This window comes from Bombina bombina, chromosome 5, assembly GCF_027579735.1.
Source record: "Bombina bombina isolate aBomBom1 chromosome 5, aBomBom1.pri, whole genome shotgun sequence".
NCBI classification, from domain to species: Eukaryota; Metazoa; Chordata; class Amphibia; order Anura; family Bombinatoridae; genus Bombina; species Bombina bombina.
In genome coordinates, this window is record NC_069503.1 from 472,968,627 (window position 1) to 472,986,875 (window position 18,249).

An 18,249-nucleotide genomic window follows, 5' to 3' on the forward strand; every position below is an offset into this window, starting at 1 on the left:
TATCCCTAAATATTTGATAGAGTGTGTAGCCCATTTTAAGTCAAAATTAGTTTCTATAATCTTTTTAGTGTGTTGTGGCAAGTTCAGAGGCAACACTTCACATTTATCCAGGTTTACCTTATATCCCGAAATCTCAGCATAATCATCTAGTAATTTATAAAGATTGGGTAAGGAGACGAGAGGTTTCATCAAACTGAGCAGTATGTCATCTGCGAAGAGTGTGAGCTTGCACTCGTGGTTCATTATCTCCACACCCGACACATCTGGGGAGGTCCTAATTTTAGCTGCCAGTGGTTCTATACACAGAGCGAAAATGAGAGGGGAAAGGGGACATCCCTGTCTAGTGCCATTTAGTATGGGAAAGCTTTTTGATCTATATCCTGACATTGAAACATAACCCGATGTTATCGAATAAATGACTTCAATTATTTTAAGGAAGGACCCCTCAAAACCCATGTGAACCAGGACCGCTCTCATAAATCCCCAATCTATTCTATCAAATGCCTTTTTCCGCATCCAAAGATAGAAGCAGAGAAGGCACCCGTTTCCCCCCCAGGAAATCTATCAAGTCAATCATCCGTCTTATATTATCAGGGGCTTCCCTGTCCTTAATGAAGCCCCCTTGGTCTGGGTATACCAACGAGGGCATTATGGGTTTCCATCTATTGGCTAGTATTCGAAAATACATTTAAAAGTACAGTTACAATCATAATAACACTGTCTGATAAAAATTACATATGTATTTATGTATTTTTATGAGTATATATATTTTTACAGACATATATACACATATAAACACATAAATACTTATGTATGTGTGTGTGTATATATATATATATATATATATATATATATATAGAGAGAGAGAGAGAGAGAGAGAGAGAGAGAGAGAGAGAGATAGATAGATAGATAGATAGATAGATAGATAGAAGTGCATTAGAGCCCTTTGCAGTTAAGTAGCTGAAAACATGAAAAATCATATTTATGCACTATTCATATTTAAAAAGTGTTTAAATGTGTATTTACTGTAAATATTTCACATACCAATGTTTTTCCCATAAGGAATATGTTCTTCATATTTTTAGATATTCCTATACATATGTCTGTATATATCTATACCTATATAAAATAATTTAGTTTTATATATATATATATATATATATATACACACGCACACACACAGACACACATATATATATGTATGTATAGATTGGTGTAGATATATATTGTGCCAAAATACAGATATATATATAGAAATATGTATTTATGACTAAATAGAACATATTCTTCTTTGTGAAGAACATTGGAATGTGAAATATTATTATTTCATGTTGGGTTAGCGCACTTGAGAAAATGCGCTTGGGTTTGCGTGCGAGTAAGGTTTTTTCCCACTTTTTGTGCTCAGTTAAAGTCTATAGGGTATTACGTTGACACGGTTGCGATATTTGAACTTCAGCTTTTTGCATGTGTTGGGTTAGCACATGCTTAAACTCTTTACTCTCAACTTGTAACACGCGTGCTAATCGACACACACAAAAAGCTTACTTCTACAAAAGTTAGCACATGAGCAAGAGAGAAATTGCGCTCCACTCGTAATCTAGCCCTAAAATAGAAGCAGGCAAAGGAAACATCCTTTGTTTAAAAATTAAATCTAGCTGTTTAACAGACATCATTGGAAAGCTTAGGAGCCTGAACTCCTAAAGTACATAACATTTCTCTTTAAAGAGAACAAAGGTGTTCAAGCTTAAAAAGGAAGATTCAATATCCTGAACAGACACTGACTCTTGATCATCTAAAAACACTTCACCCTCAGAGGATAAATCAGAAGAGCTATGCACTAGAACATTCAGCTTAACAGACATAGACTTACTTTAATCAGATAAACTGGTAGAGGGATTATAAGCAACCACCTTCTTACGCTTACTTGAAGGGAACATGGCTGCCAACATATCAGATATAGTAGAGCGTACAAAATCTTTGTGTAAAACAAACAGAGGGAGGACAGATACCCTTAGAAACAAGAGCAGCATTAGACTGATTAAAATGCATTAGATGATCGGTATACGATTTGCAAAGCTGACCAGTTTGCAAAAAATACACTTAACATTAGGAAAGTGTTCAGAGGATCTAGCTTCTGAGGTACTAATAGTAACAGAAGAAGGGAAAGAGATCAGTATACTCCACAAAGAAAAAGAGAGGCGGGTAATGAGTAAATAAAAATACAGACAGTGATTTAAACATAACAATAAAGGCAGGATAAATAAAGTAACCTTACACACAAGAAAGTGGTGCTCTGACAAAATGCAGACGGACATTTGGCTGACAGCATTTTGTCCGACGGACAGAATGCTGAAGCAAGTTCCGAGGGCAGATACGCTCCAGAGTGCTCTGTCCTAATCAAAGCCTCGGGCACCGCCACGACCTCTGGGAATCTAACCATGGGTCACAGCCTGCATGTCTTGTAATTCTTTGTCTGTGAAATTATCTATCTAATCTATCTATTCATATATCTATCTATTAAATCTATTTATCTATCAAATGTATCTATCTATTGCATCTATTTATCTATCTAATCTATCTAGCAATCAAATCTATCTATCTATCTACCTATCTCATGGCCGGACTGTTATCTAACAGCCACTTGTGTGTCGGACTATTATCCGTCGGCCAAATGTCCGTCTGCCAAATGTCCATCGGCTAACAGTCCAGCCACACAAGAAAGTAGCTCTTGGAAGTAATGAAATCTTACCCCCTCAATGGGATATGAAACACAATTTTTTTTCTTTCATTATTCAGATAGAGCATGCAATTTTAAGCAACTTTCTAATTTACTCCTATAATTAATTTTTCTTAGTTTTTTTGGTATTTTTATTTGAAAAGCAGGCATGTAAGCTTAGGAGCCAGCCCATTTTTGGTTCAGCACCCTGCGTAGCGCTTATTGATTGGTGGCTACATTTAGCCATTAATCAGCAAGCAGTACCCAGGTGTTGAACTAAAAAATCGGTCTGAGAACTTTTCTCACAAACATCTGGAGCACCTCCCTTCTTCACCTTCCTCCTGTGATGGTAAAGACAAGACTAGTAAGGTGGGAGGGATTTTTAAGGGCACTTGGCGTTTTGGGATCTTTGCCTCCTCCTAGTGGTCAGGAGTATAATTAACAGTAGTAATGGATTGTAGACTCTCACCACCTTTACAAAATAAATAAATGTTTATATAGAAGATTTAGAGCAACAAATTTTTAAATGAAATAATAACTGAAAATATTTTTTCTTTGGTATGCAACACCAATCAAGACTCGTGTACTTACTGAGCTGGTGGATTCACTTGCAGCTCTCAGCTGTCTCAGTACAGGAGTTCCAACTAGAAAGAATTTCCCTCCAATAGGCCCAGCCTGTGATTGAACACATGAAAAGTAACAGTACATTTAATTAAAAGCTGCAATTAATTAATATCTAAATTCTTATATAAACAGAAATACACGGAAATATTCTATATGGAAAAAATATTGTAAAGTATATAATACTTTGCCTCAAAATCTCAGGTATCTCTAATGAGATTTCACTCTCAGTGCAATATTTAGCCCACATTTATAACACTGGGGACTGTGTTAAATCAGTGGCTGGTTAATGACACAAAAGTATGAGGCAGTATGAATCCAGGAGTTCAGCTTCTTAGTTCTATTTCATTGCAATTGTATAATTACTCTTTGAAATGACTTGATGTTTTTGCATCCTGGCATGGAACCTCAGTGCAACACAGCTCCCATTTCATTAACAATATAGAATCATACAATTTAAAGAAGCACTTTAAAAGGAATGTTAATTAAAGGGACATAAAACCCAGAAAAATAATCCTATATGATAAAGGGCCAGGTACGTTTGTCCGATACAGTCACTCATGTGCAGTAGAGACTGCAGCGCAAGACAAACATATCCGGCCATAAAGGAGGATCAGTCAGTGACTGTGCATGAGACAATGCGCAAGACTGCAAAAGGTCATGAGGATCAGACAGCAAAGAGGGAGGGGGTGGGATCAGGCAGGAGGGGGTGGGATCGAGCAGGAGGAGGCGGCGGGAGTGGCTGTGTGGGGCGGGATCAGGTGGGACCGCTTCACTGCAGAAAAAAAACAAATGTTGAGAGCGGCAGGGAAGGGGAAGGAGGGAGAGGGGATCCAAGTGGATGGGGATTTTGGCCCTTGTACACGGGCTTTAGGACTAAACAATTTTAAACAGCTTTCCAATTTCCTTCTATTATCAAATTTGCTTCACTCTCTTGGGATGCTTTGCAGGAGGAGTGAGATTGTACTACTGGGGACAAGACAAGCCCATTGGTTAAGCCAATGAAAAGAGGCATAACACTGTATATCTGCACCCACTAATCACCAGCTAGTTCCCATTTGTGGATTGCTGCTCCTGACCATACTCTTTGACAAAGGATGCTAAGAAAAGGAAGCAAATTAGATAATAGAAGTAAATTGGACATTTGTTTAAAATTGTATGCTCGAGTCTAGCTGAATCAAGAAATAAATATTTTGGGTTCCATGTCCCTTCAAATAGTTACCTGTCCCAAAATAGTAGGAAATGTATTCTTGCGATGACTTAATAATATTAATTAAGTGAAATATACTTGCAGTTAAACAAATTTGGCAGTTGTTTCTCCCTTTTTTCTTACTTGCATATATTTTGCTTTGGTGAAGGTATTAAAAACTCCCGGGGAATATTTGTTTCTTAAGGTTTTATGTTATTAGATTTTTTTGATTTACAGCATATGCCCAGCTCGCAAACATGCTGCAAATTGCAAGTTAGGAGCTCTGCCTACTGTCTGCTGCTCACCATATCAGGGTAAAATGCCCCTGTTTCCCAGGGCTGCCTCAGCTCCACCAACAGCACATACTTACTCAGGCCAAACCAAACCATGACACATCAGCCCTGACCACATTAAAGGGACACTGAACCCAAATTTTTTTCTTTTGTGATTCAGATAGAGCATGCAATTGTAAACAACTTTCTAATTTACTCCTATTATCAAATTTTCTTCATTCTCTTGGTATCTTTTTTGGAAATGAAAGAATGTAAGTTTAGATGTCGGCCCATTTTTGGTGAATAACCTGGTTTATTCTTGCTGATTGGTGGATAAATTCATCCACCAATAAAAAAGTGCTGTCCAGAGTTCTGAATAAAAAAAGAAGCTTCGATGCCTCCTTTTTCAAATAAATATACCAAGTGAACGAAGAAAAAATTATAATAGGAGTAAATTAGAAAGTTGCTTAAAATTGCATGCTCTATCTGAGTCACAAAAGAAAAAAATTTGGGTTTAGTGTCCCTTTAAGCCCATGGTATGCTCCTCTTGTCTTGCTCCACTCACAAAATACCAGTGGTACCACCCACAAGGAGCCCCTCAGCTCCCTGTTGGAAGGTGTGCACCTGTAATTTTACCCAATCAAATAACAGTTTTACTTAAGGATTTGACTAGCTTAGAATGGAAACCCATAATACACCAGCCCTTACAAACAATGTTTTCATAGGGAAATTGTATTATATTAGAGTGGTTTTGTCTTTTTGATTTATACTATTGAAACATTACATGTAAATCAGAACATATTATCTCAACTGATCTAGAATTATTTAGATGAGATATTTCATCATCCATATGAGAGAGCAGATATAAAGTGTGTCCTACCTCTGCCGTAGCATAGGCTTTGTTGTACCATTTATCCCAGTATAGACCATCAAGTAATGTGCTAACACTCCAGTCCCACCATTCATCTTCTGTCTTGATTTTACTAAATGTGTGTTCTGCATCTCTAAAAGAAAAAAAAATACAAATATCTGAAGCACAATGTGAACTGCACAATCCCTGAGGTTGAAACAATGTTTTTTTCTTAACCCTAAATCACTTACAGTAAAAGTAAAGTATTTAAAAATATGATGAAATTATATTATTTATCAGAAAAGATATGTATTGGATTTACGTCTCTGATACTGCACAAAACCCATAATCAGAAATGTGAAGGTAAACTACCCTCTGTAGACTATGCATTAAGTATGTGTCATTACTATTACGTGTTTCAAATTTAAAATTAAGAGCAGTGTATCATACCTGGTAAATTCATTACGGACTGCTTGATTTAAAATATATTCATGATGAGAAAATTTACCCAGAGCAATGAAAAGAAGTATAAATATCATGACGATATGCATAACAAATTCCCTAAAAAAAGAAACAAAACAAATATTGGTTAAATAGCCAGTTATTAAAATGATAAATCAAATGAGTTATTAAGCCAAATAATATTAAAGAAACATGAAAGTCAAAATGTAAGTTTTAATGGATTAGACAGAGCATTCAGTTTCAAGGCACTTTCAGTTTACATCAAATTACTGTGTTCTCTTAGTAATCTTTGCTGAAAAGCATACCTTGGAAGGCTCAGAAGCAGCAATGCACTACTGGGAGCAAGCTTGTAATTGGTAGATACACACATATGCCTCTTGTCATTGGTTCACCAGATGTAGCGCACAGCAGTGTATTGCTAAGCTTAGTTTAACTATGTGTTAAACTATGTGTTTGCATGGGTTAAACACACACACACACACACACACACACACACACATATATATATATATATATATATATATATATATATATATATATATATACATACAAACAACCAGGCAATAATACAATGCTCTAACACATTACAGCATTTTAAATGTCCTTTAATATTTTTTTTCATGGATAATATAATTTAAGCTTTTAAGAGAAAATATTACCAAAATGTTTGTTGGATAAGTGTTTTCTTCCTTATTTTTTCTCGGACAATTCTCAGCTGGGCAGGAGTCGGAGGACGTGCCAGTCTCAGATAACGAGCTCTTTTTCGGGCAGCAAGGATCTGTTTCAAATTTTATTTTGACTACAATTAACACTTGTGGAAAATTAATTTTGTAAACAGTATGTGTGCCCAGTGACATGCAGACATCCAATAACAGTTATGATATTTGCGCTAAGTTACTAGTATCGGCGTGCATTTAAAAACTAGCTAGAAATTAACCCCCTTCACTACCAGGAATTTCAGAGAGAAACTAGCCCGAAGTAACGGAAATTTTTTACATTTTTGCTATCACTCGGTTTAAACAGAAATTAAGACTGTTTTTTAATTTACCTACAACTATGTATATATATATATATATATATATATATATACACATATATATATATATATATATATATATACACATATTTATATATATATATATACATATATACATACATATACACATATATATATATATATATATATATATATATATATATATATATATATATATATATAACAAAATAAACTAATTATATCATATTCCACACAAATCTCTAGCTTTCTAAGTGTAGAGAAACAAATCTCAAAATGTGTTCATTGACATCCTCTGATTCAGCTAAGACCAAACGTATATATTTTTTCTTTATTATTTCTGATCATTTTAAGATCTTTATCTTCAGCTATGTCTAAAATTCTTCAGTGATGTAACTCATTTGGTATAGTTAAACTGTCCAAATTCTCAAAATTCACCAACAAAACTATATATACATATATTTATATATATATATATATATATATATATATATATATATATATATATATTTATTTTTATTTATTTTATTATTATTATTATTATTATTATTTTTAAAGTAGATAACCAAAGGTATTGATCTAGGCTTATTTTGTTTTTAATCTGCCATTCAACTGCTGAATGTGATCATATTAAAAAAAAATGTCACTGAAATTATTTATACACAACTACTGCGGTCATAAGGCAAATGGTTATAAAAGTGTCTCTAGGATCCTCTCTATTCAGAAATGACAGACATGGAGTCTTTGCCATTGTTTTTTGGTAATAAGGTAGGGCTGCTAATTGGATTTGCGCACCACACTTTTAAAATTCCCAGGAGTAAAGGGGTTAATCAGATAGATGTTAAGAGTAATATTTGCTGTAGTGTAGGAATTATCGTCTCACCTGACATCTACCACTTCCCTGATCCCTCCCACACAGCTCTATTCAATCCCCCACCCACTGGCCACCACCATCTTAGGTACCTGAATCCAGTCTGCCAGTACACAGTTTATGGCTTTTAAAAAATATATATTATTATTTGTAATTATTTAATTATTATTATCTGCAGTGTAGTGATTCCTCCTCACTCCCCAACCTCCCTGATCCCTCCTAAACAGTTTTATTCCCTACCTCTTCCCCCCTGGTCAATGCCATCTTTGTTGTTGTTTTTCTGTAGTGTAGGGATCCCCCATCATCCTCCCCATCTCTTGCAAACAATCTATTATTGTAAAAACATTTCTGTAGTGTAGGACCCACACCCCCTCCAACCAAGAATACCCTTTCTGTAGTGTAGGAACCCATCCCTCCCGTGATCATTTGCATTAGTGTAAGGAATCCTCTCCCCCCTCCAGAGATGAGCTGCCCACCTGCTGCCTTCCTTCCTACTGGCTGCACTGCATCATGGATCGACTGTCTGTGTCACTATATTGATAGGTGTCCTGGCTTCATATGGTAAGGGAGCACGGTTATTGCTCCATTACTATATAAAGACAGATGCCTTCTGTCCCAGATGCCGTCTCCTCTGTTAAAGCTGACAATGGGAACCACAGCATGTGCCACAGTGTTGGACATAGGTACTACGTTAACATAATATGCTGTCCAAAGTACTGTGTGTTGTAGTATCTACGTCTATTTGGCTCAAGGGGTAAAAGGGATATTTTAGTAAAAAATAAACTTTCATGATTCATGTAGGGCTTGCAATTTTAAGCAACCTTCCCATTTGCTTTTATCATCAAATTTGCTTTATTCGCTTGGAATTCTCTGTTGAAAGCTAAAAGTTGGTAGGCTCATATGCTAATTTCTAAGCCCTTGAAGGCTGCCTCTTATCTCAGTGCACTTTGACAGTTTTCACAGCTAGACAGCGCTAGTTCATGAGTGCCATATAGATAATATATATAATATTGTGCTCACTCCTGTGAAGTTATTTATGAGTCAGCACTGATTGGCTGATTGGCTGAAATGCAAGTCAGTCATAAGAACTGATAAGTTATTTAGACTTGTGTATGTAAGTATCTCTTTGTTAAAGCCCTTTGCCGGCTGGTTATGTTTTCTAACACCTGAAATATGTTTTTTGAATAATGTTTATTAGATTATGTTATAATGAGTGTACCTATATGCTGTAATGTATTTTTGATGTGTTTTGTGGAACTTTTTAGTTTTGCAAAACAGTTAACCAGAGCTCTGAAGTTGCTATAATCATTCAAGTGTAAATCGCCATTGCTCTCAAGCGATTGTTTAGTTTTAACTCGTAATATGAGCGGTAAGCCCAATGAGCACAAACACTCGTGATAAATGCCTTGCGCTCCACTCGTTATCTGGCCCAGTGTCTTTCAAATACTATGCATATATAAAACAATATAATATCTCTTTAAGATCCCAATTCCCTAAGGTACTCTGGTCTGGCGAGATTATCTAAGAAATCTCATCAGTACCACAAGGTTCTTCAATTAATTTTAGAAAGGCAAATTTGTAGAGTGAGAGCTATTTATCTCTCTATGAAAGGTTCTTGGTATGAATGAGAGACATCAACATTATAATATAAGGTCTAAGAAATACCCCACAATTTTGTGTGAATTCTCTCCAAGCAGATGAGTTTGTGATCACTGGGCCCTAATTGAGTATAAGTGAGGTTTTACCCATTCATGCCATTAGGACGTTCCATGCCATCCTAACAGCGCTGGGCCTAAACCCTGTGAGACGGCATGGAACTACCTACCTTATATGTTCATCCTGCAGCCTCCCTCTTTGACGCAAGCTGGAATCGGACTGGGGGCCTGCCTAGAAGCATAGGCAGTTCCCCCATGATCCAATCCCGGCCTTGAAATCACATGATTGCATCAACGATCACATGATTTCATTTTTACATCAAGAGGCTCTATTTATCAAAGGTCTTGCAGACCTGATCCGACAGTGCGGATCAGGTCCGCAAGACCTCGCTGAATGTGGAGAGCAATACGCTCTCCGTATTCAGCATTGCACCAGCAGCTCACAAGAGCTGCTGGTGCAACGCCGCCCCCTGCAGACTGGAGGCCAATCGGGAGATGCTCAGAGCAGACGGACAGGGTTATAGAGCAGCGGTCTTTAAACCGCTGCTTCATAACTGCTGTTTCTTGCGAGTCTGAAAACTCGCCAGAAACCCGAGCCCAAAAGCTCCATATGGAGCTTGATAAATGGGCCTCCAAGTGTTTACATAAGAACTTTGTTGTCCCAATGTTAATGCTTTGATCCCAGCGCAAAGGGGTTAATTATGCTAAAAGTTTGAGTTTACTGCCACACCCTCATTTGCATGCTATTGTATTCACTAAAATGTAAGATGTTTAAAGGGACATTGAAGACTAGATTTTTCTTTGCATAAATGTTTTCTAGATGATCCATTTATATAGCCCATCTGGGAGTGTTTTAGTAACAATATAAAGTTTTGCTTATTTTTTTAATAACATTGTGCTGATTTTCAGACTCCTAACCAAGCCCCAAAGTGTCAGATGTATACATGCGTTTACAGACTACTCCTGGCCCCTGTTTGTTTAATCTGTCTTTTCATATGCAGGGAAGGGGGGGAGAGTGTCTGCTCTGAGTCCTAGCCCCTTTCACTGGGTGTCCCAGACTACCTCATCATCAACAGTGCTGAACTTGGATCTTCTAAATACGTTTTTAAAAGGTTTATACTGGATTTATAGATCAGTATCTGTGATATCTATTACATGCAGTTATATGAAAACTGGTGTATACTGTCCCTTTAATAGGTTTTTGGTATTACATCATAGTTTCAAATGATATGTGAGGCATATGCAGAAAAAGGTAACTATTGTTTACCAAATTATTAACATAAGTGAATGTGAAATGGGCAGAGACAAATGTTTCTGGGCAGGGTTTATTTGGGTAGGAAAAAAAGAAAACGGAACAGTGGCTTTAGGTTTCTCAAGTTAGAGTACCAGTAAGGGATTTATTAAAGTGACATTTAACACTTTTATCATTTTATATTATCATCTCAAACATATATATATATTTCCTGTAATTCCATTCTGAAATTGTGAGCTTTTCAGTTGCTGTTGGAAATGGAAGTGCAGAACACTGTTATATTCCACACAGCCATTGGCTGCACACCCTAGTGACCTATTTATAACTGTCTCTAATTGGCCACAGCAGAGAAGGTAACCTAAGTTACAACATGGCAGCTTCCATTGCTTTATAGACACTAAGGCCTCTATTTATCATAGTCTGGCGGACTTGATCCGACAGAGTGGATCAGGTCCGCCAGACCTCGCTGAATATGGAGAGCAATACGCTCTCCATATTCAGCATTGCACCAGCAGCTCACAAGAGCTGCTGGTGCAATGTCGCCCCCTGCAGGCCGCCAGCAGGGGGGTGTGAATCAAACCGATCGTACTTGATCGGGTTGAATTGCAGAGATGTCTGTCCGCCTGCTCAGAGCAGGTGGACAGGTTATGGAGCAGCGGTCTTTAGACCGCTGCTTCATAACTGGTGTTTCTGGCGAGTCTGAAGTCTCGCCAGAAACACGGGGCCTCAAGTTATATCCGGAGCTTGATAGATAGGCCCCTAATACTTTACACTCATTTTTTTTCAATATTTAAACAACTAATGAAACTTTAAAAAAACACCTCTAAATGTTATTCTTAGACTAATCTTTTCTTGCATCATTGTAATTTTTAGTGTTTAATGTTCAGCAGGGAAGCATTTTTCAAAACACAGAAATGCTTAAAAAAGATGACGAATATCATTTAGAAGGTAGAAGATTCAGAAGTAATTTGTGTAAGTATCACTATATTGAGATTCTTTGGCTAAATATAAAGCTATACATTCCATTTTCTGCACATAACAAGTGGAAATATTGGGAAACTAGACAGGGTTAATAGTTTATATTTACCATCACAATAAATTTTCTATGAACAAATATAAAATGTATCTCTTAGAGTAACTAGCTATTATAAATGAATAAATCATTACCTTGTCAAAGTTTGTGACCAGTTCATGAGTATTTTGTTGATTGTAAAGTGCAAAATTCTGTGAAAAAAGCATTGGATCACTTAGGAAATACTTTGTAGCATCACGCAATTCTTCTGCAAAGAAGTCAGTTTGCTCCCTTTTCCACCACGCCACAAACAATGCTGTCAGGAATATCTGCAACATAATATAGTTGTTTTACATTAGGTAATAATCTAGCTAGCTGATTTCTGAATGTTGATATGTTTTGGGAAACAGTATCTGTGCATCTTATTCTTTACAGTAGTCTCTATTACATGCAGTTATACGAAAATTGGTGTATACTGTCCCTTTAAGACATTAGGCTTGGATTTTAAGAGAACATACAAAAACAATCCAGCCTTACTGGGGCATTTCTGGGTCTATTAACCTTCTGTCAGCAATCACTGCAGGAGCAAAGAGCAAAAAATAATCTTTACCTCATAAAATGCCACCTACTTGTGAAGCTTTCAATAGTGTTTTAGCATAAAAAAAACAAATCTACAACACATCACTCTCCATTCAAGCAGCCCCAACACAGCTGTTAGCAGGTTCAACATATTGAGGTAACATCACTGTCTAATATCAGGCTGTGTAACATCTATATAAACTAGTGTGCTTTGGGGTGTCCTGGTATACAGTTGCTGAATTAATCATTTAACCCTTGGTTTATTATTGTACTTGCTATAAAGGTATTTTTTCTATGCTAAGTATGTGCTTGAGAGTAAGGGAGATGATGAAGAGCATGATGATTTAACCTGCATTAAATGGCTATAACAGTGCAAAAAGAAAATGTTCTAACATTTTAAAGCATTTTTATTCTATATTCTAGTGTTTGCATATAACCAAACATTTAACCTCTGCAAAGGGATTAAACACATAATTAAAGTCAGTTCCAGGGCATCAATGCACTACTGGGAGTTAGCTAAACACATCTGATGAGCCAGTGACCAGAGACAAATGTTTGTAGCCACCAATTAACAGCTAGCTCTTAATAGTTGCTTAGTAGTATTGCTGCTGCTTAGGATATATACATAGGGGCTGAATTATCAAGTTCCTTTAGGCTCGCCGGAAACAGCAGTTATGAAGCAATGGTCTAAAGACCGCTGCTCCATATTTTTTCTCCTGGTCTGAGGCTGCGGACATCAATCTGCCCAATCTCATACGATCGGGCTGAATGACACCCCCTGCTAGCGGCCGGTTGGCCGCAAATCTGCAGGGGCAGCATTGCACAAGCAGTTCACAAGAGCTGCTTGTGCAATGATAAATGCAGACAGCATATGCTGTCGGCATTTATCAATGTGCGGCGGACATGATACGCTAGATCGTATCATGTCTGCTCACACTTTCATAAATCGGCCCCAAATTCTTTTCAACAAAGGTGCTCAAATGAACAAAGTAAATGTGATAATAGAAGTGAATTTAAAAATGACATGTTATATCTGAATCATGAAAGTTTAATTTGACTTTCCTATCCCATTAATCAATCAGTATGGCTAAGTTATACTAGTAGTATTACTTGTTTCGGGGTGGATTGGAGTGGGCAGAGCTATGCAAAACATACATAAGTGTGGCTCTGCATCAAAGTGTCCCTGGAAGTTTTCTGCTATAATGCTTTAACTCTGTGTTTAACAATTTTGCATTAGCGATTTATATTATTTCTAACTTATTTCCATTTAAGCTTTAAAAAGTTGTAAATGGCAACATGAACATAAACTATGGATACACTACCAACGTCTGTAATGTTAGTAAGTCTGACATCAACTTTAAAAATATATATATTTTTTTTAATATCATATAAACATTAGGACAAGAAAATACGTTGATACTGTATGAGTTACATTTTGCACCATTAAATATAGATGATGTTTAAAGATATTTCTTACCATAAAAGGTTGAATAATAAAAATGCAATAGATCAAGGAGAAAAACAATGCATGTAGATACAGTATACATTTTGAAGGACCAAACCTGGGAATAGAAAAAAAAAAGTTATTTTTTCGGTTACAGGAAATGAAACACCTTTTTCTAATTCACTTATGTTCACTATTGACTATTTTATCTTAAAAGGCATTCAAAAAGACTTGTAAAAAAAATTTTTTATTAGATACATTTTGATAGTCAGTGAGCTGGAAAGCGGATATACAATACACACTGGAAACAGCAACTTTAATGGAGTAAGTGCCCGTGAAAACTGGGAATCTGCCTATTCCCCAAATTCAAATATAGCAACAACGAATTAATAAGTGCTGTGGGCATTCGTTGTTGCTATATGGAAAGAGGATATAAAGTGGCCCATTTATCAAGCTCCGAATGGAGCTTGAAGGGCCATGTTTCTGGCGAGTCTTCAGACTCGCCAGAAACACCAGTTATGAAGCAACGGTCTAAAGACCGCTGCTCCATAACCCTGTCTGCCTGCTCTGATGAGGCGGACATGAATTGCAGCAATTCAACCCAATCGAGTACGATCGGGTTGATTGACCCCTCCCTGCTGGTGGCCCATTGGCCGCGAGTCTTCAGGGGGCGGCGTTGCACCAGCAGCTCTTGTGAGCTGCTGGTGCAATGCTTAATACGGAGAGTGTTTTGTTCTCTGCATTCAGCGAGGTCTTGCGGACCTGATCCGCACAGTCGGATCCAGTGACGTGCAGTGAGGTCAGAGGCAGGTGAGGCACTAGATATGATACGCCAGAGAAACACATGTACAGAGGGCCGCAAGTACCCCCAACAGGGCAGGTTTAAATGATAGCTGAACCAGTGCACAGGTGACATAATCAGGTGATGGGTGAGAGAAATTTAGTAACCACTGAGTTACTGATCAGCTGATTACTTCACCTGTGCACTGATTCAGCTATAATGAAAACCTGGCCTGTTGGGGGTACTTGAGGACCATTGTTGAGAAACACTGAACTAAAGCATCAGCTCATCGGAAATGTATTGATTACCTGGAGAATAAAGCACACATACTCTGCTCACTGACACCCACACATACTCTGCTCACATACACACTCACACAATTCTGTGGCACAGTACCAGTTACTAAGCAATTAGAATGATACACAATCTCTTCTCTACTCACTACTGTATTGTAAAAATAGAAATAATTTACCATACAAGTTTTACACAAAGGACAAGTTATCAATACTGCCAGCACAGCTGCTGCTGCAATATGGTGTTCAAGAAACGCACGTGTACATCCCACTTAGGTATGCTCTTCAACAAACGATACCAAAAGAATGAAGTACATAATAATAAAAGTAAAATAGAAAGTTTTTTTTTTTTTTTTTTTTGTGCAATTTCTATCTGAATGATGGAAATATAATTATGACTTTCATGTTCTTTTCAAAAACTAATTTGATTTGCTGACATGGGGCCAGTAACAGTTGATGCTAATTCTCAAAATATAAATAACTAGAAAAGTCTACCTCAATCATGAAAGTTTAATTTTAAATGTCTCCCTTTGACTATGTGTTTAACCAGTTACTTTATTTCTAAAAACATTTAACTGCAATAATTACATATATTTTTTTAAATGACTCATCTCCTTTTTATTAATATAAACTTGTATAAAAGCAGCACATATTAAAAACACAATGCAACAGCTTTCAATTGATTTGTGAATTACAAGTTAACAGCAGTCTTTAAATAAATGGAGACACAGAGAAAAATAAAAATAGATACTGCATCCTATGACTGAACAGACATAACATATATGGAGTTTGTACCTAATTAAATCAAATAACCATGAAAAAGGGAGGCTTAGCAATATTCAATGTCAAAAACTTTAATTTAAATAATGTGGAAACTGCACACTTTAAACTCTGGGTTTTAAATTATGGATTTCAATTTGAATTGACCCTTTGACTTCCTGTCAGCATTGGGTTATGCTCACTTACTGTCCCCCCTGTTAATGAGCTGTATCTGAACACAATCTGTGAATAACAAGAGATGTAGAATACTACTTTACTCTTCTGCTTGGTGTCATCTGTTCTTAGGTTACCTCAGCTTCCAGTTGTGTCACATGACCCTGCTCACTGCATCCTCCTTCTGATTAATCTATATATCATTCACTTGCTAGGAGGCATCAAGAGGGGTGCCTCCTATTGGTCCCAATCTTTGCTGCTAATATATTGACAGAACACAGGTGGCGCTGCAGCACAGCTTTTCCTTTGACCCATGTACTGCAATGGAGAGAAGCGTTCCTGTATCTGCCTCTCCATTGCATTATATGGGGGGAAAATATTTTTTTTGGACTTTTTTTTGTTTTAATTAAAATTGAATTAAGCTTTGGCCACATATGGCAGGGTAGGCACTGCCTCCCCTGCCTCCTATGAGTGCACGTCCCTGGTCGGATCAGGTCCGCAAGACCTTTGATAAATTGGCCTCATAGACATTAGATAAACAGATAGACAGAAAGTCAGATGGACGGACAGCAAAAAGCAAGATAGAAATATGGAAATTCAGAGTGTCATATAGCAGAAAGACGGATAGAAACAAAGAGTCAGTAAAACAGCAGAGACACAGATAGGACAGATAGCAGAGAGACGGATAGAGAGACAGTAGAGAGACAGATAGAAAGACAGGCCAGTGTTGTAATGGTACTTTTTGTAGTTTTATAATATACAATATAGTGACCAATTCTACATTGTTCAACATTCTACAAGTGATTGTTTGACTAGTTCAAGAGATCATCAATATCTGTCCCTAACTGGCCACAGCAAGAGAGATAATGTAGATATAATCAAAGAGTTTGTAAGGGGATACCCCCTAGCCTGCAAAACAGGCATACCAAAATTTTGGAAATCAAGTGCTTAATTTATGTCCGTATTGTTATTATTATGAAGTTGACCATAAAAAAAATTAAATTATAAGCATTTCAATGTAAAAATCACAGATATAGTTACCTGAAGCCAACCAGTACAGTTACTATGACACAGGACAAGCTAAACAGAGCACACAGTGACCAGGCCACATAGACACACCATGGAGGAAGAACCTTATAACCATGGAAAACAGAATTCTCAAATAGGCTGCTGCGATCTATGAAAAACATGTGTAAGAAACAACCAATGAAAATAAGTCCTATACCAGCACTGAATAATGCATTATGTAAGACATCTCTATTTTAACAAATTCTTGAATAGGTCAAAATAAAAAGTACTAAATGGAGGAAGCTGGCAAAACTGATACTGAGAGGCCGATTTATCAAGGGCCATAGGCCCCTGATGCTGCTGTTTCCATGCCAACCATCAGGCTCGCCGTAAACAGCAGTTATGAAGCAGCGATCTTAAGACCACTGCTCCTTAAAGGGCCATGATACCCAAATGTTGAAACACTTAAAAGTGATGCAGCATAGCTGTAAAAAGCTGACTAGAAAATATCACCTGAACATCTCTATGTAAAAAAGAAAGATATTTTACCTCAAAATATCCTAAGAATTCAAACCCCATTGCAAAGGAATTTAAGCAGCAAATCAGTATGTCTGTCCCGGGAGAGGCAAGGGCGTGAGCTTCGTGCACACTCATATTATTTTCCTATTCAGTTTAAGGAAGTTTACTATGAAATCTCATGAGAGTTAAGTGAAATCTCATGAGATCACAGTAAAAGAGTTCATGACCTCAGCACTGTTGATGCTGATTGGCTGCAGTTAATTTCTTCATTTTTTTTTACCTGCAGCTGGACAGCAGCTGAAGTATAACTGTTTTCACATAACTTACTCTGCTGAGCTGAGGAAATTGTGAGGTAAAATATCTTCCTTTTTTTACATAGAGATGCTCAGGTGATATTTTCCTGACAGCTTTTTACAGTTATACTGCATCAGTTTCAAGTGATTTAGCATATGAGTATTATGTCCCTTTAACTGGTCCGCCTGCTCTGAAGCTGCAGACATCAATCCTCCCAATCTCATACGATCGGGCTGATTGACACCCCCTGCTAGCGGCTGGTTGGCTTTGAATCTGCAGGGGGCGGCATTGCACAAGCAGTTCACAAGAACTGCTTGTGCAATGATAAATGCCGACAGACCAATGATAAATCGGCCCCTGAGAGTGACTAACAGGAAATGATGTTTGTGCACAACTGAATCCTAGAGATAGTTTGTTCACTGCTGATTCAGGCACTTTGCACATCTCTTAGTAATAAATAGTATAAGAATATGAACTTCTACT

General features: G+C 37.1%; 1 protein-coding gene across 1 annotated transcript in view; it reads right to left on the reverse strand.

Moving 5' to 3' along the window:
- LOC128661511 (uncharacterized) overlaps positions 1-18,249 on the reverse strand; it is a 300,034-nt gene that overhangs the window by 93,141 nt on the left and 188,644 nt on the right. Inside the window, exons 52-60 of the mRNA XM_053715761.1 lie at positions 16,987-17,122; positions 13,972-14,056; positions 12,071-12,244; positions 6,770-6,888; positions 6,099-6,209; positions 5,679-5,802; positions 3,308-3,391; positions 3,051-3,135; positions 118-296 (exon numbers count right to left, since the gene is read on the reverse strand). Of these exons, the coding sequence (XP_053571736.1) occupies positions 118-296; positions 3,051-3,135; positions 3,308-3,391; positions 5,679-5,802; positions 6,099-6,209; positions 6,770-6,888; positions 12,071-12,244; positions 13,972-14,056; positions 16,987-17,122 (1,097 nt within the window). The remainder of the gene's footprint in view (positions 1-117; positions 297-3,050; positions 3,136-3,307; positions 3,392-5,678; positions 5,803-6,098; positions 6,210-6,769; positions 6,889-12,070; positions 12,245-13,971; positions 14,057-16,986; positions 17,123-18,249) is intronic.